This window comes from Mauremys reevesii, linkage group 22 (assembly GCF_016161935.1).
Source record: "Mauremys reevesii isolate NIE-2019 linkage group 22, ASM1616193v1, whole genome shotgun sequence".
NCBI classification, from domain to species: domain Eukaryota; kingdom Metazoa; phylum Chordata; order Testudines; family Geoemydidae; genus Mauremys; species Mauremys reevesii.
This window is the reverse complement of record NC_052644.1, coordinates 22,717,047-22,739,307: the sequence shown is the minus strand read 5'-3', so window position 1 is coordinate 22,739,307 and position 22,261 is coordinate 22,717,047. Positions and strand designations below refer to the sequence as shown.

Below are 22,261 nucleotides of genomic sequence, written 5' to 3'. Positions count from 1 at the left end.
AGACCCCATAACGACCCGGCCCTGAGGACCCCACCCCCATAACAACCCTGCCGCCAGAGACCCCCTGCCCATAATAACCCAGCTCTGAGACCCCCACCCATAATAACCTGGCCCCAAGACCCCCCCCATAACGACCCGGCCCCGAGAGACCCCCCTCATAACAAACCAGACTCGAGCACTCCTAAGAGACCCTACAATAACCCAATACCTCCGTGGTCCAGCACAGCCTCCCCCCTCCCCTTTTGGCTTTCATCTCCCCGTTGTGATGATCTAGCCTGGCCCCCGTGTCGCACAGGCCGGAGCTCCCCCACGCTAATTCCCAGAGCAGATCGTGTAGCAAACAGCCCGTCTGGATTGAAAAATGGCCAGTGCCGGAGAATCCACCGTCTCCTGGGAAACTGCCCCCACGGGTCATTACTCTCGGTAAAAACCGGACGCCTGATTTCCAGGCTGAATTTGTTTAGCTTCAACTTCCAGCCCTTGGATCACGTGAGCTCTTCCTCTGCTGGTCTGACGGGCCTGTTACCCGTGTTTGTTCCCCCTGGTGGCACTTGGAGACTGGAATTGAGTCACCCCTTCACCTTCTCTTTGTTCAGCTAAAATTCTCAAACCTTTGTTCTGGTGACCCCGTTCCCACACCAAGCCTCTGAGGGCAACCCCCCCTTATCAATGAAAACTACATTTTAATATATTTCACACCATTATAAACACTGGAGGCAAAGTGGGGTTTGGGGTGGAGGCTGACAGCTCACAACCCCCCCACATAATAACCTAACAACCCCCTGAGGGGTCCCCACCCCCAGTTTGGGAACCCCTGAGCTAAATAGACCAAGCAGCTGGTGTCTCACTCTCAGGCAGGGCCCTTCTCTGACCCCTCCCTGACTGATCAACATCCCATAAGCGCCGACTCTGTGGGTGCTCCGGGCCTGGAGCACCCACAGGGAAAAATTGGGGGGTGCTCTGTACCCACCGGCAGCTCCCCTCCCCGCCCCAGCTCGCCCCTGCCTCCTCCCCTGAGCACGCTGCGGCTCCGCTGCTCCCCCTAGCTCCCAGCGCTTGCGGCCGCGAAACGGGAAGAGGCGGGGCGGGGCGGGGATTTGGGGCTGGAGTCCAATAGGGACAGGGAGGGGGTGGAGTTGGGGCAGGGACTTTGGGGAAGGGGTTGGAATAGGGGCGAGGCTGGGGGGGTTGAGCACGATGTCGAGAAAAGTCGGCGCCTATGCAACATCTTTCTTGAATTGCGGGTACCAGAACGGGATGCGGGATCCCAGCAGCGCCCGCACCATGGCCAAAGCCAGAGGGAAAATCCACTCTCTGCTCCCACTCGAGATTCCCCGGTTTATACATCCCGGGATCACATTAGGTTCCCGTTTGGTCCCAGCGTCCCACTGTGATTGGACGTTCCGTGGATTTTCCCCCACGCCCCTCAAATCTTTTTCAGAGTCATTGCTTCCCAGGAGAGAGTCTCCCAGCAGGTGAGTCTGGCCCTCATCCTTTGTTCCTAGATGTTGACGCCGATAAATCGGGGAGGTGTCAGAGAAGAGCCGTGAGGATGATTAACGACCCTGCCTGGGAGCGAGAGACGCCAGCAGCTCACTGTTTAGCGGACCAAAGAGACGGTGGAGGGGTGATGACTCGATCCCATCCTGTACGTACCGGCGGGGGGAACAAATATTTATTAACGGGCTCTTCGGTCCAGAACTTGAGCCAATGGCTGGAAGTTGAAGCTGGACAAATTCCGCCTGGGAATAAGGCGTCAATTTTTTACCGTGAGAGTCATGAACCACCGGATCTGTTTCCCAGGGGGCGTGGTGAATTCTCCACCGTTGGCCGGTTTTCAGTCAAGCCGGGCTGTTTCTCTACCAGATCAGCTCTAGGAATGATGTTGGGGACGGTTTCCGGCCTGTGTGATACAGACGAGATGAGCCCGGGGGCTCCTTGCTCCTCTGATCCTAGGGTTGCCTTTAGCCCAGTGGTTACGGTGCTCGGCCAGGACACGGGAAGGATTTGAACACGCTGATCTCTGAACTGGGGGACGTTCTCAGGCGGGTCCCTCCCCCTCCCCATCCCCTGTTGGGTTAACTCGTTCAGTGTTAATTGGGACGGTGATTCTGCAGCCTGGTGCTTAGGGGTCCTGGTAGAGATTCCTGTTCAAATCCCTTCTTCTCGGCAGGTGGAGATGGGGGCCTCTCCCCCGTGATGGATGTGGGCTCTCACCGGGGGGCTGGCAGCCAGAGGGGCGTCCCTCTCACCATTGAGTTTTGTGGAGCTCCGACACCTCCCGTCTGATCCAGGAGCCGGCAGGGCCACTTGGGGAGCTGCCCAGGACAGTGGAGAGCGGTGAGATGCGCCCGCCAAGCTGGGCAAGCCGGAAAAGGCATTTCAAGGCATGTGGGAGACATTAAAGGAGGGGGGAGGCTGAGCATCATGGGAAGCAGGCCAGTCCTCGGAGGCGGGGCGGTCCCGGCGCCTCCCCTAGTGGACGAGCAGGACCTGCGTGGAGCCCAGACTTAGGTGCTGAAAGCCGCAAGAGGGGCAGGGTCACATTCTGGGGCGCCCGTCACTCCCTGCTCTCTGTAGTGGAGTCCAGGCTCCTAACTCGGGCTCTGTGGATCGCAGCGATTTTTCAAGAGGCCTAGAGGGGCAGCATCGGGTCATTGCGGGGGGTGTCTTTCGGGGCCGGGTTGTGTGTGTGGGGGGGTCTCATAGACTCCTAGACTTTAAGATCAGAAGGGACCATCATGAGCGTCTAGCCTGACCCCCTGCACAACGCAGGCCACAGAATCTCACCCACCCGCTCCCGCAACAAACCCCTGACCTAGGTCTGAGCCACTGAAGTCCTTAAATCGTGGTTTGAAGACCTCAAGCTGCAGAGAATCCTCCAGCAAGTGACCTGTGCCCCATGCTGCAGAGGAAGGCGAAAAACCCCCAGGGCCTCTGCCAATCTGCCCTGGAGGAAAATTCCTTCCCGACCCCAAATATGGCGATCAGCTAAACCCTGAGCATGTGGGCAAGACTCACCAGCCAGCACCCAGGAAAGAATTCTCTGTAATAACTCAGCTCCCATCCCATCTAACATCCCATCACAGGCCATTGGGCATACTTACCTGCTGATAATCAAAGATCAATTAATTGCCAAAATTAGGCTATCCCATCATATCATCCCCTCCATAAACTTATCAAGCTGAGTCTTGAAGCCAGATATGTCTTTTGCCCCCACTACTACCCTTGGAAGGCTGGTCCAGAACTTCACTCCTCTAATGGTTAGAAACCTTCATCTAAACTTCCTAGTGTCCAGTTTATATCCATTTGTTCTTGTGTCCACGTTGGTACTGAGCTTAAATAATTCCTTTCCCTCCCTGATATTTATCCCTCTGATATATTTATAGAGAGCAATCATACCCCCCCTCAGCCTTTTGGTTCGGCTAAACAAGCCAAGCTCTTTGAGTCTCCTTTCATAAGGCAGGTTTTCCATTCCTCGGCTCATCCTAGTAGCCCGTCTCTGTACCTGTTCCAATTTGAATTCACCCTTCTTAAACATGGGAGACCAGAACTGCACACAGTATTCCAGATGAGGTCTCACCAGTGCCTTGTATAATGATACTAACACCTCCTTATCTTTGCTGGAAATACCTCGCCTGATGCATCCTAAAACCGCATTAGCTTTTCTATCGGCCGTATCACATCGGCGGCTCATAGTCATCCTGTGACCAACCAATACTCCGAGGTCCTTCTCCTCCTCTGTTACTTCCAACTGATGTGTCCCCAATTTATAACTAAAATTCTTGGTATTAATCCCTAAATGTACGACTTGCACTTTTCACTATTAAATTTCATACTATTACTATTACTCCAGTTTACAAGGTCATCCAGATCTTCCTGTAGGATATCCCGGTCCTTCTCTGTGTTGGCAATACCTCCCAGCTTCGTGTCAGCCGCAAACTTTATTAGCACATTCCCGCTTTTTGTGCCAAGGTCAGTAATAAAGAGATAAAAGTAAGTCCCTCTGGGGGTCCAGGCCTAATGTCCTGGAAAATGCTCCATCACCCGCATTTGATACGAGTACCTCATCCTGCTTCTAGCCAAATACACTTCTAATTTATATCAATTACTAATTTATATCAATTACTAGCCCGTATTTTTTTTGCCATTTTTTTATATGTGGCTTTTTAAATGTCAAACGGATGCCTTCATTTCCCCCACTGAAAGAACATGGGCTTTTAGTCAAGTGTCTCCACTTTCTTGATTTCTGGAATTGTGGCATTTTGATCATCTGAGAAACTTTTCTTAGAAAACTCCCCATTTGCATTCGTATTTTACGATCTAATTTTTTCCTCCGAGGCAATTTCACTCATCATTTTTCTTTCCATTAGGAAATCAGCCCGTTCAAAGCACATAGAAAAAAAATATGTTCCAGGTTGGGACGTCCTGTTTGCTCATATTGAATTATTTCATAATAATAATGGGAGGTGGCGCATCTCAGCGCCAGATGAGCCATGCCCATGCGGTGTTATATGCAGTTGTTCCCCAGTTGCACTGCCCTAGAAATGGCTGCATCTCAGTGTCGGGCGAACCATCCCCAGGCGGCGTTATGTGTGGCTGTTCCCCAGCTGTCCTGCCCCAGAGGTGGCTGCATCTCAGTGCTGGGAGAGCCATCCTCCTGTGTTGGAATGAAGGAGACGGAGTCAGAGACCTTTCTACACCTTTATGACTGTTCCAGGCTGCATCCAGCGCCCCATGGGTCTCAGTTCCAGTGGGCGGCTGGGTCCAGGCTGAGGGAGATGACAGGGGGTGGGGGGGCAGGGGGGGAGGTCATAGTGCGCAGGGAGCTGTACCAGTCCTCGGGGGCTCGGGGAGGTGGCGGGGGGTGGGGGCACGGGAACTGGCCAGGGGGAGGCGGGAGCCCTGGGGGGTAGGAGGCAGGGAAGCGGGGGAGGTGGTGGTGGTGGGCCAGGGTCGGGGTGTACTGGTACTGCCGGGGTGGGGGAACAGGTACTGGCCCCACCGAGAGGCCCCGGGGGGGGCTGGGCTTCAGCAGGGCCCGTTCCTGCTTCCGCTGCTTGGCCCGGCGGTTCTGGAACCACACCTGGAAAGAGAGAAAGACGCCGTCCAGACCCAGCCGCATTACCCCACGGAGCCCCTCACCCAGGAGTGCGCCTGGCCGGGACCTCAGCGATGCCTCGCCCGGCGCTGAGTGCAGCCACCTCTGGGGTGGGGCGGCTAGGGAACAGCCACACAGAACGCCCTGCAGTGCCCAGCACTGACTGCCGGGGAGCCCCCCCCGCCCCACCCCGCCGCCCTCCACCGGGTACCTGGATCCTGGCCTCGTTGAGCCGCGTGGCCCGGGCCAGCTCTTCGCGCACGTAGATGTCCGGATAGTGGTTCTTGGCGAAGGCGGCCTCCAGCTGCTCCAGCTGCTCCTGGGTGAAGCTGGTGCGATGGCGCCGGCGCGTGGGGGTGGCGAAGTGCAGGGAAGGGGGAGCAGCCAGGGGTCCCCCCGCCAGGCCGGGCATCTCTGGGGCCTTCCTGAAGGGGGGGCTGATAGTCTCTGGAGATGGCGGGGGGGGGGTGTCAAGATCTCAGCCGGTGCCCCTCACTCCTGACCCGCAGCCACCTCCTAGCCCAGCCCTGACCCCCCCAGCTCTGCCGGTGCCCCTCACTCCTGACCCGCATCCTGTCCTAGCCCAGCCCTGACCCCCACCGTTCGCCTGCAATGCGCAGTGCCCGTGGTGGGGTCCTGTGCCCCCTAGTGGCCCAGCAAGGGTAAAAGCCCTAATACCTCTGCCGCGGGGAGCGCTCCCCCTGCAGCTCAGTGCATGGAGGTCTGCCCCTCTTCTCTCTGCCCCACTGGGCTGGCGCGTCGCAGGCTGTGGGGGGAACGTCTCTATGCCCCAACAAGGTCCCTTCTCGGCAGGTCGGTGGCAGCCTCTGAGAGTCCCCCCCCCGCCCCGCCGGGGACAGAGGCTGTTGTCATTCCCGGCTGTGATCCCCGGGATTAAGTGGGGGGAACCTGATCGCCCCTCCCCACCCGGCCCACCGAACCTGAGAGCGTGAGAACGCAGCGCCCCGGGGACACAATGCTCCCGGGAGGCTAATTAGTCTGGGACTGGGGGGTGGGGGGGCAGGGAAGGAATTTGAGCCCCCGAGAGTCTGCCAAGCAGTTTTCTCATTAACGTCTACATGACCTGGGGCCTCAGATCTGGCTTCCAGCCCCCCCCCCGCCCCCGCTGTAACCACTAGACCCCACTCCACCCCCCCAAACAGGGAGAGAACCCAGGAGTCCTGGCTCCCAGCCCTCACCCTGCTTCTGCATGGGGGAGGAGTAGTGGCAGCCCCCCCCCCTTGGACCCCACTCACGGTTCGAGCTGCCAGTCCCTGCCATGGCTCCAGAGGATGTGGGGTCAGTGCTGGTGGCCGGGCTCAGCACCTGGGGACAGGGCGGCGTCGGAAGGAATCGCCGACGAACAGCCTTGGGGGATAAGGTAGGACCCAGGAGTCCTGACTCCCAGCCATGCTCCCCTGCTCTAACCATTAGACCCCACTCCCCTCCCAGAGCCAGGGAGAGAACCCAGGAGTCCTGGCTCCCAGCCGTGCTCCTCCCAGAGCCAGGAGAGCACCCAGGAGTGCTGGCTCCCAGCCGTGCTCCCGTGCTCTAACCCCTAGACCCACCTCCCCTCCCCGAGCCATGGAGAGAACCCAGGAGTCCTGGCTCCCAGCCGTGCTCCCCTGCTCTAACCACTAGACCCCGCTCCCCTCCCAGAGCCAGGGAGAGAACCCAGGAGTCCTGGCTCCCAGCCGTGCTCCCCTGCTCTAACCACTAGACCCCGCTCCCCTCCCAGAGCCAGGGAGAGAACCCAGGAGTCCTGGCTCCCAGCCGTGCTCCCCTGCTCTAACCACTAGACCCTGCTCCCCTCCCAGAGCCAGAGAGAGAACCGAGGAGTCCTGGCTCCCAGCCCTTCTGGCTGTAGCGCGGTTCTCCCATCTCTCTCCCTGAACCCCGACCCCCCTTTCCCCTCTTCTCTCTGCCCCCTCTCTAGAAGGGACTCGTCCCCACTCACCGGCCGTGGAGCTGACAGTTTGGGGGTACCCGTCACCTAACCCCGCACCCTTCCTCTTCCCTCCCTGCGCTCCCTCCTGCTCGCCCTGTGCGCCCACCCCAAACTTTTAAGTCGGCTCTGACTCCGCCCCTCCCCTCTTGGGGGGTGTCTGCATTGACCAATCAGTTCCCCGCTCAGTGGGGACCATCTCCCCCCTCGAGGCAGGTCCTGGCAGAGGTGGGGGTCAGGGCCAGAGAGGGGCCCCAGGTGCTGCGAGTCCTAGACAGAGGGGGGCAGCTGTTGGGGGTAGTTAGGGGTGTGTGTGTGTCCCTGCGCCCCCTGCTGGAGGGGATGGGCCCTGCTCTGTGTGTGGCAGATTGTGTTGTACCTGGGAAGGGAAGGGAGGGGAGGGGTCTGCACTGGGAGGGGGAGGTCAGTAATGGGGGGAGAGGCTGGGGTGACCCAATGGGGGGGTCATTGTGGGGAGGTCCATGGTGGGGGTGTGGCATTTGAGAAGCTCGGGGGAGGGGGGCTCTGTGTGTGGCCGCCCCCACCCCCGCCCCCGCCAGGCCCAGGTCTGGGATAAGGTTCCAGTAATCAGGGCTGCCCATTGTCAGTGTAAATCCACCGAGATTGGGAACAGCAGCAGAGACAAAACCAGCCCCCTCCTGCCCCCCCCCGAGCCCTGCCGGTGCCCCTCACTCCCGACCCGCAGCCCCTGCTAGCCCAGCCCTGCCCCCCACCGCTCTACTGGTGCCCCTCACTCCTGACCCGCAGCCCCTGCTAGCCCAGCCCTGAGCAGTGCCTGGCACTCGGGGGCCCAGGGTGCTGGATTTGTTTTGATGCCTTTCCCTGGGGGGCCTGTAATGGGTTAGAGGTTGAGCAGCCTGCCCCCTTTCTGGCTGCCCCCAGCGTTGTAAGGCATCGAGCAACCGCCGGGCAAACAGGTTTCCTGTTATCTCTGGAGCAAGCTCTGCCGTGGAACCCAGGAGTCCTGGCTCCCCCCGCTCTAACCACCAGCCCCCACTCCCCTCCCAGAGCCGGGAGAGAACCCAGGAGTCCTGGCTTCCAGCCCCCCTTGCTCTAACCACTAGACCCCACTCCCCTCCCAGAGATGGGGAGAGAACCCAGGTGGCCGCTCTGTGTGTGTGTGTGTGTGTGTGTGTGTGTGTGTGTGTGTGTGTGTGTGTGTGTGTGTGTGTGTGTGTGTGTGTGTGTGTGTTAGTGCAGTGAGCTTGAAACACAGACACTTGTGTTCCCTACACAGCCAAGAGCTAATAGTGATTCCTCCATAAGCTCCAGGTCTCTGCTTCTGGGAGTTTTAGATGTACAGTTACTGAGATGCAGCCACCTCTGGGGCAGGGCAACTGGGGAGCGGCCGCACATAACACCGCATGGGAATGGGTCACCCGGCGCTGAGATGCAGCCACCTCTGGGGCGAGGCAGCAGGGTGAGAGCTGCACAGCAGAGCCCCCAAACGGGGAATGAACCGAAGGACTCTCCGTGTTTGGTTGACCAAGGGTCCCGAAATAGGGATTCGGCCTAGCCAGCGGGGGGCAGAGTCTGCGGTCGGTACCATTGTGAGCCTCTCCTCTGACCTCCTGGATCGCACAGGCCAGAGACCTGCCCCGAATTAATTCCTGTTTGATCTAGGGCGGGACTCTCAGCAAAACCTCCCGTCAATGCTGGAGACTCCACCGCGCCCCGGGGAAGGGTCCCGAGGGTTCGCTGCTCTCTCGGGACAAAGGGTTTTGTCCAGCTTCAACTTCCAGCCCTGGGATGGGGTTCGACCTCCCGGCGCTGGACCGACCAGCCCCTTAGTGAACGTTCCTTCCCCACAAGGGACTTAAAGACGGTGATTGAAGCACTCGGTCCCGTCAGGACCCTTGGGCTAAAGAGCCGGAGATCAGAGCCGCTGCCCCCCAGAGGGGACAGGCCCTGGGCCCATTCCCCACGCCCTGAACTGGTCAGTCACTGCTCTGGGGCCGATGGGAGCCGGCGCCCCCAGAGGGGACAGACCCTGGCCTCATTCTCCACCCCGAGCCAGCCAGTCCCTGCCCTGGAGCTGGATGGGAACCAGTGCCCCCTAGTGGTGACAGGCCTAGTGCCCCATTCCCTGCCCCCTTGAGCCAGCCAGTCCCTGCCCTGTGGCCGATGGGAGCCGGCGCCCCCTAGAGGGCACAGACCCTGGCCCCATTCCCTGCCCCCTTGAGCCAGCCAGTCCCTGCCCTGGGCCGGATGGGAGCCGGCGCCCCCTAGAGGGGACAGGCCCCAGGCCCCATTCCCCACCCCCTGAGCCAGCCAGTCCCCGCTCTGAGGCTGGATCCGGGCAGCGCCCCCTAGAGGGGACAGACCTCATGTCTCATTTTCTGCTCGCTCTCCTTGGCTCCCTGCTTTCCAATGGTCTAACGATTCTCTCTCATTTCCTTTCCAAGCTCCCCAGGTTTGTTACAGCTCCTGGCCCTGGGCTCACAGGCTTACAGCCGGACCCACAAAACAGCAGCCCCCTGCCAGCCCAGCCCTGGGCTGCCCCCCCCCGCATCTCCGACCCACAACCCGCTGCTCGCCCACTCCCGTTTCCACCCCCTCCCCCCAGCTGTGGGAGTGACCCCGCTCGGTATCAGGTATGCGGCGGGGCTGTAAGCGGGGCAGTCCCTGGGTCCTAGAGACATGAGGCGAGGGAGGTAAGATCTGTTATCGGCTTCCGAGCACCTTCTGTAGGGCTCCCAGAGAGACCTCGACAAATTGGAGGGTTGGGCCAAAAGAAACCTCATCTGATGAGGTTCAGCAAGGACGCGGGCAGAGTCCTGCACTTAGGGCGGACAAATCCCTGGCACGGCTCCAGGCTGGGGACCGACGGGCTGGGCAGCAGTTCTGCAGAAAAGGACCTGGGGTTACAGTGGACGAGGAGCTGGATATGAGTTAGCAGTGGGCCCTTGTTGCCAAGAAGGCTAATGACATTTTGGGTTGTATAAGTAGGGGCACTGCCAGCAGATCGAGGGACGTGCTCATTCCCCTCTAGTCGGCACTGGTGAGGCCTCATCTGGATACTGTGTCCAGTTCTGGGCCCCACACTACAGGAAGGATGTGGACAAATTGGAGAGAGTCCAGCGGAGGGCAACAAAAATGATCAGGGGGCTGGAGCACATGACTGAGGAGAGGCTGAGGGAACTGGGATTGTTTAGTCTGCAGAAGAGAAGAGTGAGGGGGGATTTGATAGCAGCCTTCAACTGCCTGAAGGAGGTTTCCAAAGAGGCTGGAGCTCGGCTGGTCTCAGTGGGGGCAGATGACAGAACAAGGAGCAATGGGCTCAAGTTGCAGTGGGGGTGGTCTAGGCTGGATATTAGGAAACACTATTTCCCGAGGAGGGTGGTGAAGCACTGGAATGGGTCCCTAGGGAGGTGGGGGAATCTCCTTCCTTAGAGGTGTTTAAGGCCCAGCCTGACAAAGCCCTGGCTGGGCTGGTTTAGTTGGGGTTGGTCCTGCTTTGAGCAGGGGATGGGACTAGATCCCTCCTGAGGTCCCTTCCAACCAGGGTGACCAGATGTCCCGATTTTATAGGGACAGTCCCGATTTTTTGGGGCTTTGTCTTAGATAGGTGCCTATTACCCCCCACCCCCGTTCTGATTTTTCACACTTGCCGTCTGGTCACCCTGCTTCCAACCCTAATCGCTACGAGTCTGTGATTTTACCGTGGGCCTCTGCTCCCCTCTAGTGGCGTTTTGATTTCCCACGCTCAGAAGAGTAAACATGAAATCCTACCTGACTCCTAGTGCCCCGGCTCTAACCTAGCCCAGTGCTTCCCATCAGTGTCTGATGTGGGGGACCGGCAATTCCCCGCCGCCCCCCAATGTGCCAGGGATTGGTGCCATATTATTATCCTATTCGATGCTCTTACGAGGAAACTCGCCGCGGACCAGCAGCCGATGGCTCGCGGAGCGGCACCAGTCCGTGGACCACCCCTTTGAGAAGCACTGACCTAGAGGGTCTCAAACAAGGGGGGGGGGCGGGGCGTGGAATGTATTCGGGGGGGGGGACAAGCCCTGCACTGTGTGTGTGTGTGTGTGTGTGTGTGTGTGTGTGTGTCCCTGCGCCCCCTGCTGGAGGGGACAAGCCTTGTGCTGTGTGTGTGTGTCCTTGTGCCCCCTGCTGGAGGGGACAAGCCTTGTGCTGTGTGTGTGTGTCCTTGTGCCCCCTGCTGGAGGGGACAAGCCTTGTGCTGTGTGTGTGTGTCCTTGTGCCCCCTGCTGGAGGGGACAAGCCTTGTGCTGTGTGTGTGTGTGTGTGTGTCCCTGCACCCCCTGCTGGAGGGGACAAGCCCTGCACGCTGCATGTGTCCATGCGCCCCCTGCTGGAGGGCGTGTGATGAAGTGGAAATTTTCATCATATTTTGAATATTGTGCATGCCTCAGTTCCCCTATGTGGCACCTGGCTAATAAGGCGGTGGGAAATGGTTGTTTGGTATGCGCAAAGACCCAGAGATCCTGGTGTGACTGACGCCTGCCTGGGCCCAGACAATTGCCCAGCCACGGGGTACCTAGAACTAACCACCACGGACAGTCGACCCCTCTGCAGGAGAACGAAGAGCTAAGGAGTTGGGCCAGGTCACTGGGAAAAATTCACCCAGCTTCCCTCCAACCAGTGACCCACCCATCCATACCTCCCCAAACATCCATCCATCCAAGCACCTATCCATCCCCCAGCCATCCCTGTCCACCCACCCACCCATCCTTCCCACCCGCCCACACATCCCTTCCCAACCACCTGCTTATGCACCCACCCACCCAACCCCGTCCACTCATCCATCCATCCATTCGCCCAATCATCCCTACCCCCTCACCTATTTATAGATCTGTTCTGACAAAGGCCACGGAACAATGAACAAAGATTGAATTCCCGGCAGCCTTGTAAATATGTAATTAGATAAGGGAACAACAGGAGGATGGTGAGCGTGTGAACAGCCGGTCACCTGTACGGGGACTGGTTCCTAGGAAGTAAGGAATCGACCACAGAGTATGCAAAGTGATGTCAAACAGACACCATGGGCGGCGTCTGTGCGAGGGTGTGTTTACCAGTTGGTGAATGAATTGTACTTTGGGTGTGTGGTTGTGACAAGTCTTTCATTTCGTTTACATCCATTATTCAGACCAATAACTTTCTTAATATTCCTAAATTTAACTCTCTGTGGTTCAGGGGTAATCGGAAAACTTTGCAAAACGGTATCTTCAAATTTTCGCTCTCTCTCTTTCTTCCCTCTCGTTCTGTTTTTCTCCGCTTCCTCCCTGGCTGCCTCTTTCTCTTTTTCTCTGATCTCCAGTTCTTTCAGTTGCAGTAACCTCTGGTGCTCCCTCTCCTTTTCTGCAGACCCAAGCCCCAAAAGCTCCAACTTCGCCGTCGCTTCTCCGCTTTCGCTCGTTTTCCTGCTTTCCTGGTCTTACTCCCCGTTCAGAAAATAACAAACCGGTGGCCTCCTCCTGACTGTCCTTTGCCACCGCCCTTCAGATTCACTTACAATCACAAATATCAGGGCTTAAGGGTGAGCTTCACTCGGAGTAACGAGCCGTACGTACCCCCTGCTCTGCGCCACTGTGACGTTCCCCTCTGGTGTTATCTGGACCGGTCATTTTCTAGGCTTCTCCAATCCTTGACTCTGGCAGCCAACCTTACCCTGCTGTGCTGTGAGAATCCCACTCCTGGGCCATCCACGCGCAGCCTCTGGTGTGTCAGTGGCTCCCGGCTACTTGCAAGCAAATGACAGTAGCCAATATCTCCGGTCCCAGACACAACCCCGGGAGCCTCTGTCTTGCAGTGTCCAGTTATGCCCGCTGGACGCTGCAAGCTTATATAAATAGGTCAATTTAACAAAGAAATTGATATGTACCCAAGGGGAGCCCCTCACACACTTCAAACCAAACGCACTGCTCCAGGGAGAATAAACCAACAGAGTTATTAACTGTACAGATAGATTTTAAGTGATTTTAAGTCAAGGCACCAACAGAGTTATGAACTGTACAGATAGATTTTAAGTGATTTTAAGTCAAGGCACCAACAGAGTTATGAACTGTACAGATAGATTTTAAGTGATTTTAAGTCAAGGCACCAACAGAGTTATGAACTGTTCAGATAGATTTTAAGTGATTATAAGTCAAAACACCACAAGTCGGATTTGGTCAAATGAATTAAAAGCAAAACACATTCTAAGCTGCTCTTAACACTTTCAATGTCCTTACAAACTTAGGTGCTTCTCGCCGCAGGCTGGTTACTTTTCAGCCCGGCTCTCTCCTTTGATCGGCGCTTCTGTCACTTGGTGGTGGTGTCTGTAGATGGAGGTGGAAGAGAGAGGAAGACCATGGCAAACATCTCTCCCTCTTATCATGTCCTCTCTTCCCTCATGGCTCCCCCCCCCCCCCCGCCTTGAGAGTCAGGTGAGCATTTCTGAGTCTCTCCTGGCAGGGTTGAGCAATTCCCCTGCTGTGGCCTCGTGCAGGTGAGTCATCACATTGTAGCTCCTTGCGGACAATAGCTGTTGCTGGCTTGTTTCACACCCCGCCCAGATGTTGGCTACTTTCCTTGTTGTTGTCTCTGGGAAGCAAATATCTGCCTGATTCCCACAACTTACAGCATGTTTTAGTGACAACCACACAACACAATTCTCATAACTTCATCTGTGTTAATGATACACATCTATGGATAGAGAAATGACTTTCCTCAGATCATAACCTTTCCCCTGATACCTTACAAGGCCTGCTTTATACGTAAGATCACGATTATATGAAAATGAGGAACATGGGGGTTACGGCACGTTCCCCCATAGGTAGAGAATGTCACAGTGGTTCACCCTGGACCCACCCCCTGCATCTAAGCCCCAGCATCCGGGCCTGGAGGCCAGTGTTAATTGATACATGTAGTACTAATAAATGTGGCATTTTGCCTTATTCCCCCTGAAAAGATCCTGTGCAGCACTTTTAAGTACAACACACCCACCCAACCCCATCTACATCTGTCCCCCAGCCACCCACCCCATCCATCCGTCCAGCCACCCAACCAGCCATCCCCCCTCCCCACCGCAGCCCACTCCGTAAGCCTTCTGCCCAAGCACCCAACAATCCATCCTCCCCACTCCCAGCCACCCACCCATGTATGCACCCACCCAACTAATCCAGGGGTAGGCAACCTATGGCACACAGGCCGAAGGTGGCACACGAGCTGATTTTCAGTGGCACTCACACTGCCGGGTCCTGGCCACCGGTCCGGGGGGCTCTGCATTTTAATTTAATTTTAAATGAAGCTTCTTAAACATTTTAAAAACCGTATTTACTTTACATATGGCAATAGTTTAGTTCTATGTTATAGACTTATAGAAAGAGACCTTCTAAAAATGTGAAAATGTTTTACTAGCACACGAAACCTTCAATCAGAGTGACTAAATGAAGACTCGGCACAGCACTGCTGAAAGGCTGCTGACCCCTGCACTAATCCATCCCCACACATCCCCCCTCCATCCATTTATCCATCCAGTCTCTCATGACTCCATCCATCCCCCCAACCACCCCGTGCAGCATCCATCCCCACCTGTCCCCTAGAGCACGGTGCCCCACTGAGCCCCTGCCCCCAACAGAGCCCCCCCCCACCTGCATCACAGTCCTTGCTCTGCCCCATGCCGCCCCCTCCTCCCCTGGGTTTCCATTCCTCTCCTCCCCGACTTGCTGCTGGTGCTGAGTGATCAGAAATTTCCCTCACCCCCAGGGAGGGGTGCTGGGGGGTGGTGTCCCCCCTGCACTGAGCAAGAGACGTCAGAGAATAATTTACCCCCCCCCCCCGGCTGACATCACCTCCCTTCCTCCTGTCCGGCCTGGCAGGTGTGTAGCGGGGGAGGGGAAAGGTGTGGTGCTGCTTATATAGGAGCCAGTGGGGCTGAACCTCACACCGAGCAAGTCGAGATTCCAGCCCTCGCCTGCTCCATGGTCTCAGGTAGGGGAGAGGAGCCCCCCTGCCGCCCCCCTCCACTGGGCCCCTCAGACACCTCCACTGGGCCCTCCCAGCCCCCCGTCCACCAGCCCCCCTGCTGCCCCTCTCCACTGGGCCCCCTGCCCCTCTACTGGCCCCCGGCTCCCATGCTGCTCCTCATCTTCTAACTTGCCCTTATTTTCTGGCAGAGAAATACCCCCCCCACTCCACCGCTGTACTGGTGCCCCTCACTCCCGACCCGCAGCCCCTGCTAGCCCTGCCCTGGGCTCCCCACAGCTCTGCCGGTGCCCCTCACTCCCGACCCGCAGCCCCTGCTAGCCCTGCCCTGGGCTCCCCCCAGCCCTGCCGGTGCCCCTCACTCCCGACCCGCAGCCCCTGCTCGCCCAGCCCTGGGCTCCCCCCAGCTCTGCCGGTGCCCCTCACTCCCGACCCGCAGCCCCTGCTCGCCCGGCCCTGGGCTCCCCCCAGCTCTGCCGGTGCCCCTCACTCCCGACCCGCAGCCCCTGCCAGCCCAGCCCTGGGGTTCCCCCATCTCCAGGCCCAGTTCAGGCCAGAGAGGCGACTGCTGGGAGAGTCCGGGGCTGGACTAGTGGGGAGACCCCCATAGTGCCCCCTGCTGAGAGAGGCCAGGCCGGGGTGATTCTGGGCGTGTCTCCATCTCTCGGCTCCGTCCCCCCGCAGACCCCTCGATCCCAGCGTCACCATGAGCCCTGTCACCTCGAGCCGGCTGCTGGCGGGTGCGATCCTGGTCCTGGTGCTCGGGGACCCCACAGACGCCTGCACCTGCGCACCCCAGCACCCCCAGACGGCGTTCTGCCAGGCCGATGTCGGTGAGTGACCCCTGCCCCCCAGCACCCCTCTGAGCCCCCCACCCTGCCCCCAGCACCCCCAGATGGCGTTCTGCCAGGCCGATGTCGGTGAGTGACCCCTGCCCCCCCAGCACCCCTCTGAGCCCCCCACCCTGCCCCTCAGGACCCCCAGTCGGCGTTCTGCCAGGCCGATGTCGGTGAGTGACCCCTGCCCCCCAGCACCCCTCTGAGCCCCCCGTCCCCAGCACCCCCAGATGGCGTTCTGCCAGGCCGACGTCGGTGAGTGACCCCTGCCCCAGCACCCCTCTGAGCCCCCCGCTCCCCAGCACCCCCAGATGCCGTTCTGCCAGGCTGACATAGGTGAGTGACCCCAATGTCCCACCCCACAGCAGAGTTACCCCTGTAATTTTTGCAACTCACCCGAACACCCATAAGTTCTTGTGTCCCTCCCCCAGAGCTATAAACCCCACCTCCCAGCTGAGACGTCTTGCACCCCCGCCCCGCGCCGGTCAACCAGGGAGCGCTCCCCCTGTGCCCCAGCGTCAGTACAGCTGTTACCCGCTGGAGAGTCCCCGAGCTGGTTCTGGGGTCCCGGCTCCAGCCCCGACGCCCCACAGAGTGTGTGTGTGTGGAGGAATCTTCCTCTTTCCAAGGCGTGGGAGAACCCAGGAGTCCTGAATCCCAGACCCAAGGTGCAGGGGGACCCCGGAGTCTGGGAGGGAGGGATTCCCCCCATTGTCTGGGTCATATCAGAGTCGACTCTGGTGGTTCTAGATGCCGGGGGGCTGGCGGGGGGCGGGGGGCTGCTCAGGGTGCCCTGACCCCTGTCTCTTTGCCGTGCAGTGATTCGGGGCAAGTTCGTGGGGGTGACTCCGCTGAGCCCCACCAGCAGCAACACCCAGGAGTTCTTGTCCTGGATTCGCTACGAGATCAACATCACCAAGGTACCTGCCCCCCCCAGCACCCCCCTGCTCCCCACGGCTCCCCCCACAGCCAGCCCCCACCAACCCCCCCGCCCCGCTCCCCACGGCTCCCCCCACAGCAAGCCCCCACCAACCCCCCCCCACTCCCCACGGCTCCCCGCACAGCCAGTCCCCACCAACACCCCCGCCCCGCTCCCACGGCTCCCACAGCCAGCCCCACCGACCCCGCCCCGCTCCCACGGCTCCCCACAGCCAGCCCCTGACCCCGCCCCGCTCCCACGGCTCCCCACAGCCAGCCCCACCCCCGCCCCGCTCCCCACGGCTCCCCACAGCCAGCCCCACCGACCCCCGCCCGCTCCCACGGCTCCCACAGCCAGCCCCCGACCCCCGCCCGCTCCCACGGCTCCCACAGCCAGCCCCTGACCCCCGCCCGCTCCCAGCTCCCCCAGCCAGCCCCCACGACCCCGCCCGCTCCACGGCTCCCCAGCCAGCCCCACCGCTCCCAGCTCAGCCCCCACCGACCCCCCCGCTCCCCGGCTCCCACAGCCAGCCCCTGACCCCGCCCGCTCCCGGCTCCCACAGCCAGCCCCCACCGACCCCGCCCCGCTCCCACGGCTCCCCACAGCCAGCCCCCACCGACCCCGCCCCGCTCCCACGGCTCCCCACAGCCAGCCCCACCGACCCCCGCCCCGCTCCCCACGGCTCCCACAGCCAGCCCCCACCCCCCCGCCCGCTCCCACGGCTCCCCACAGCCAGCCCCACCGACCCCCGCCCGCTCCCACGGCTCCCACAGCCAGCCCCACCGACCCCGCCCGCCCAGCTCCCCAGCCAGCCTGACCCCGGCTCCCCACAGCCAGCCCCACCGACCCCCGCCCCGCTCCCACGGCTCCCCACAGCCAGCCCCACCGACCCCGCCCGCTCCCACGGCTCCCCACAGCCAGCCCCACCGACCCCCGCCCCGCTCCCACGGCTCCCCACAGCCAGCCCCACCGACCCCGCCCGCTCCCACGGCTCCCCACAGCCAGCCCCACCGACCCCGCCCGCTCCCCGGCTCCCCACAGCCAGCCCCACCCGCCACCGCTCCCCAGCCAGCCTCCCCCCACCGCTCCCCACAGCCAGCCCCCACCGACCCCCCCGCCCCGCTCCCCACGGCTCCCCCCACAGCAAGCCCCCACCGACCCCCCCCGCTCTCCACGGCTCCCCCCACAGCCAGCCCCCACCGACCCCGCCCGCTCCCACGGCTCCCCACAGCCAGCCCCACCGACCCCGCCCCGCTCCCCACGGCTCCCCACAGCCAGCCCCCACCGACCCCGCCCGCTCCCCGGCTCCCCCAGCCAGCCCCCACCGACCCCCGCCCGCTCCCACGGCTCCACAGCCAGCCCCTGACCCCCGCCCGCTCCCACGGCTCCCACAGCCAGCCCCACCGCCCGCTCCCCGGCTCCCCAGCCAGCCCCATGCTCCCCCAGCCAGCCCCACCGACCCCCGCCCGCTCCCACGGCTCCCCACAGCCAGCCCCACCGACCCCCGCCCGCTCCCACGGCTCCCCACAGCCAGCCCCACCGACCCCGCCCGCTCCCACGGCTCCCCACAGCCAGCCCCACCGACCCCCGCCCGCTCCCCACGGCTCCCCACAGCCAGCCCCACCGACCCCGCCCCGCTCCCACGGCTCCCCCAGCCAGCCCCACCGACCCCCCGCCCGCTCCCACGGCTCCCACAGCCAGCCCCCACTGACCCCGCCCCGCTCCCCACGGCTCCCCACAGCCAGCCCCACCGACCCGCTCCCCGCTCCCCAGCCAGCCCCACAGCCAGCCCCACCGACCCCCGCCCCGCTCCCCACGGCTCCCCCAGCCAGCCCCACCGACCCCCCGCCCGCTCCCACGGCTCCCACAGCCAGCCTGACCCCGCCCGCTCCCACGGCTCCCCAGCCAGCCCCCACCGACCCCGCCCGCTCCCACGGCTCCCCACAGCCAGCCCCACCGACCCCCGCCCGCTCCCCACGGCTCCCCACAGCCAGCCCCACCGACCCCCGCCCCGCTCCCACGGCTCCCCACAGCCAGCCCCACCGACCCCGCCCCGCTCCCACGGCTCCCCAGCCAGCCCCACTGACCCCCGCCCGCTCCCCCGGCTCCCCAGCCAGCCCCGACCCCGCCCCGCTCCCACGGCTCCCCCAGCCAGCCCCACCGACCCCCGCCCGCTCCCCGGCTCCCCAGCCAGCCCCTGACCCCCGCCCGCTCCCACGGCTCCCACAGCCAGCCCCAGCCAGCCCCCACCGACCCCGCCCCGCCTCCCCACGGCTCCCCACAGCCAGCCCCACCGACCCCCGCCCCGCTCCCACGGCTCCCACAGCCAGCCCCCACCCGCTCCCACGGCTCCCCACAGCCAGCCCCACCGACCCCCGCCCCGCTCCCACGGCTCCCACAGCCAGCCCCCACCGACCCCCCCGCCCCGCTCCCCACGGCTCCCCCCACAGCCAGCCCCCACCGACCCCCCCGCCCCGCTCCCCACGGCTCCCCCCACAGCCAGCCCCCACCGACCCCCGCCCGCTCCCACGGCTCCCCACAGCCAGCCCCACCGACCCCCGCCCCCGCTCCCACGGCTCCCCACAGCCAGCCCCACCGACCCCCGCCCGCTCCCACGGCTCCCCACAGCCAGCCCCCACCGACCCCCTGCTCCCACGGCTCCCACAGCCAGCCCCACCGACCCCCGCCCGCTCCCACGGCTCCCCACAGCCAGCCCCCCACCGACCCCGCTCCCCACGGCTCCCCACAGCCAGCCCCCACCGACCTGCTCCCCAGCTCCCCACGGCCCCCCAGCTCCCCACCAGCCCCCCGCCCCGCTCCCCGGCTCCCCACAGCCAGCCCCACCGACCCGCTCCCGGCTCCCCACAGCCAGCCCCACCGACCCCCGCCCGCTCCCCACGGCTCCCCACAGCCAGCCCCACCGACCCCCGCCCCGCTCCCACGGCTCCCCCACAGCCAGCCCCACCGACCCCGCCCGCTCCCACGGCTCCCCACAGGCAGCCCCACCGACCCCCTGCTCTCCACGGCTCCCCAGCCAGCCCCACCGACCCGCCCGCTCCCCACGGCGCTCCCACAGCCAGCCCCACCGACCCCGCCCGCTCCACGGCTCCCCACAGCCAGCCACCAACCCCACCCTACTCCCCAGCGGCCCCAGCCAGCCCCCGCCCGCTCCCACGGCTCCCCACAGCAAGCCCCCCCGACCCCCGCTCTCCCGGCTCCCCACAGCCAGCCCCCACCGACCCCCGCCCGCTCCCACGGCTCCCCCACAGCCAGCCCCGACCCCGCCCCGCTCCCCACGGCTCCCCACAGCCAGCCCCACCCTCCCACCGCTCCCCACGGCTCCCCACAGCAAGGCCCCACCAACCCCGCCCTGCTCCCCACGGCTCCCACAGCCAGCCCCTGCCCCGCCCCGCTCCCCACGGCTCCCCCCACAGCCAGCCCCCACCAACCCCTCCACCCTACTCCCCAAGGCGGCCCCCACAGCCAGCCCCCCCAACCCCGCCCTGCTCCCCACAGCGCTCCCCACAGCCAGCCCCCACCAACCCCACCCTGCTCCCCACAGCTCCCCACAGCCAGCCCCACCAACTCCCCCACCCTGCTCCCCACCGCTCCCACAGCCAGCCCCACCAACCCCGCCCCGCTCCCCACCGCTCCCCCCACAGCCAGCCCCCCTGCCCCGCTCCCCACAGCGCCCCCTGCTGCTCTGACGTGCGTCTTCCCGCAGACCTACAAGGGGCTCGAGTCACGGGGGGACGTGCTCTTCATAGACTCCTGGAACGAGGTGCAGTTCTGTGGGTACCAGCACCCGGCGCCCCTGAACGGGGAGGAGTATCTCATCATGGGTAAGGCACCCCGGCACTCTGACACCGGCCTGGGGCAGCCCCCCCGGGACTGCCCAATACCCCTCAGGGCCCCTCGGCACCAGCCCCCTTCTGGGGTAATTCCCCCGGGGCCCAGATCCACAGGGCGGGCGCTCCCTGGGCCGAGCCACTCGAGTTCCCCACGTCCTGGGACCGGCCCTCGGAGCCTGCAGCCCCCCAGGGTCACGCCGGGAGCCCCCCCCAGCTAGTCCCCCTGGATTGGACCCGTGGGGGGAGACGCACCCCCCCAAAGGCAGTGAAGTCCTCCCGACTCGCTGAATCTGGAGTGACTCCCAACCAGCCGTGTGAATGCAGCGGTTCGTCCGCCTGCCCTTCCTCCAAGCCTCCGCACCCACCTCTTCTGCTGAGCGCCTCCCACTCACCCTAGAGACGGCCCCCTCCCCATTCAGCCCCCCCGGGTACGGCCCCCCAAGACACAGCATTCCCCGCCCAGTGGTCCTGGGGGGGGAGGGGGTGCAGTGCTATGGGGCGCTACAGGATCTGGGGGGCTATTGGGGGCTCTGTGGGTCACTGTGGGGCACGGTGCCAGCCACTCCCTCTGCCCTCTCCCCCCAGCCGAGCGGCAGGACAGGCGCCTGATTATCTCGTTTTGTTCCTTCGTGAGCCCCTGGGGGCGCCTCCCCCCCAGCCAGCGCCGCGGGGTCAGCCAGGCCTACGGAGGGGGCTGCGCCTGTGACGTGAGTTCTTGGGGGCCGGGGCATGGGAGGCCTGGGGGGGCTGGAAGGTGGGGGCGGGGCCTGGAGGCTGGAAGGTGGGGCGGAGGCCTGGGGGCTGGAAGATGGGGTGGGGGCCTTGGAGGGCTGGAAGGTGGGGCGGGAGGCCTGGGGCTGGAAGGTGGGGGCAGGGCCTTGGAGGGCTGGAAGGTGGGGCGGGAGGCCTGGGGGCTGGAAGGTGGGGGCAGGGGCCTGGAGGGCTGGAAGGTGGGGCGGGAGGCCTGGGGGCTGGAAGGTGGGGCGGGGCTGGAGGGCTGGAAGGTGGGGCGGGAGGCCTGGGGGGCTGGAAGATGGGGGGCAGGGGCCTTGGAGGGCTGGAAGGTGGGGGGCGGGGGCCTTGGAGGGCTGGGAGTGTCCCTAACCCCACCTCCTCCCCCCCCAGGTGATGCCATGTAACATCAGGCCTGGTGGGGGGCAGATGTGGGGCTTGGGGACGCCGGGTCTGTGGGGGAGGGGTGTGTCCCAGGGGCCCCCTCTGCGGGTGGGCGGGGAAATCTATGCGGAGTGGGCGTGTCTCTCTCTAACTCCACCCACTCCCCCCCACCATTCCCAGCACACAAGTGGGGGGATGGGGTTCAGGGGGCAAGGCCTATGCAATGAGGGCGGGGTCTGTGGGTGGGCGTGGCTCTCGCTAACCCCACCCCCTCCCCAGGTGGTGCCATGTCGCTCCTCTCCGTGCGAGCTGTCGGGCGGCCCCCAGTGCCCCTGGACCGACGGGCTGCAGGACTGGAGCTGGCAGGGGCCTCAGGCCAAGACCCAGGCCTGCCTGCCCCACCCCATCCAGGGGACGCCCCCCGGGGCCGAGTCCTTCTGTGCCTGGGAGACCCTCGAGGGCAACTTCGACGAGGCCACAGCCAACTCCCCTGAAACACCCCCGACCCCCACCTAGCCCCTGAACTGTCACCCCCTC

The 22,261-nt window shown here is 63.1% G+C and overlaps 1 protein-coding gene across 7 annotated transcripts; it reads left to right on the top strand.

The window, feature by feature from the left end:
* Positions 1 to 66: 66 nt before the first annotated feature.
* Positions 67 to 22,253, top strand: LOC120388694 (metalloproteinase inhibitor 1-like). Of its 7 annotated transcripts, none has more exons than XM_039510703.1 (8): positions 67 to 423; positions 1,506 to 1,648; positions 2,174 to 2,340; positions 15,687 to 15,835; positions 16,658 to 16,758; positions 20,482 to 20,599; positions 21,194 to 21,315; positions 22,004 to 22,253. In XM_039510703.1, exons 3-8 carry the CDS (start codon positions 2,204 to 2,206, stop codon positions 22,238 to 22,240), a joined length of 864 nt encoding a protein of 287 aa, XP_039366637.1. In that variant the 5' UTR covers positions 67 to 423; positions 1,506 to 1,648; positions 2,174 to 2,203; the 3' UTR covers positions 22,241 to 22,253. The 7 variants fall into 7 exon arrangements, with proteins under 7 accessions (XP_039366637.1, XP_039366636.1, XP_039366639.1 ...); XM_039510702.1 differs by having other exon boundaries at positions 1,442 to 1,648; XM_039510706.1 differs by lacking the exons at positions 67 to 423; positions 1,506 to 1,648 and adding exons at positions 13,276 to 13,462; positions 14,897 to 15,008 and having other exon boundaries at positions 2,267 to 2,340.
* Positions 22,254 to 22,261: the final 8 nt, after the last annotated feature.

Bases quoted from the DNA above. Each gene is read 5' to 3' on its own strand.
- LOC120388694 (XM_039510705.1), top strand. From the start codon at position 2,204: ATGTGGGCTCTCACCGGGGGGCTGGCAGCCAGAGGGGCGTCCCTCTCA. The intron at 15,836-16,657 runs GTGAGTGACCCC...TTTGCCGTGCAG, and splicing joins GTTCTGCCAGGCCGATGTCG to TGATTCGGGGCAAGTTCGTG. The intron at 20,600-21,193 runs GTAAGGCACCCC...CTCTCCCCCCAG, and splicing joins GGAGGAGTATCTCATCATGG to CCGAGCGGCAGGACAGGCGC.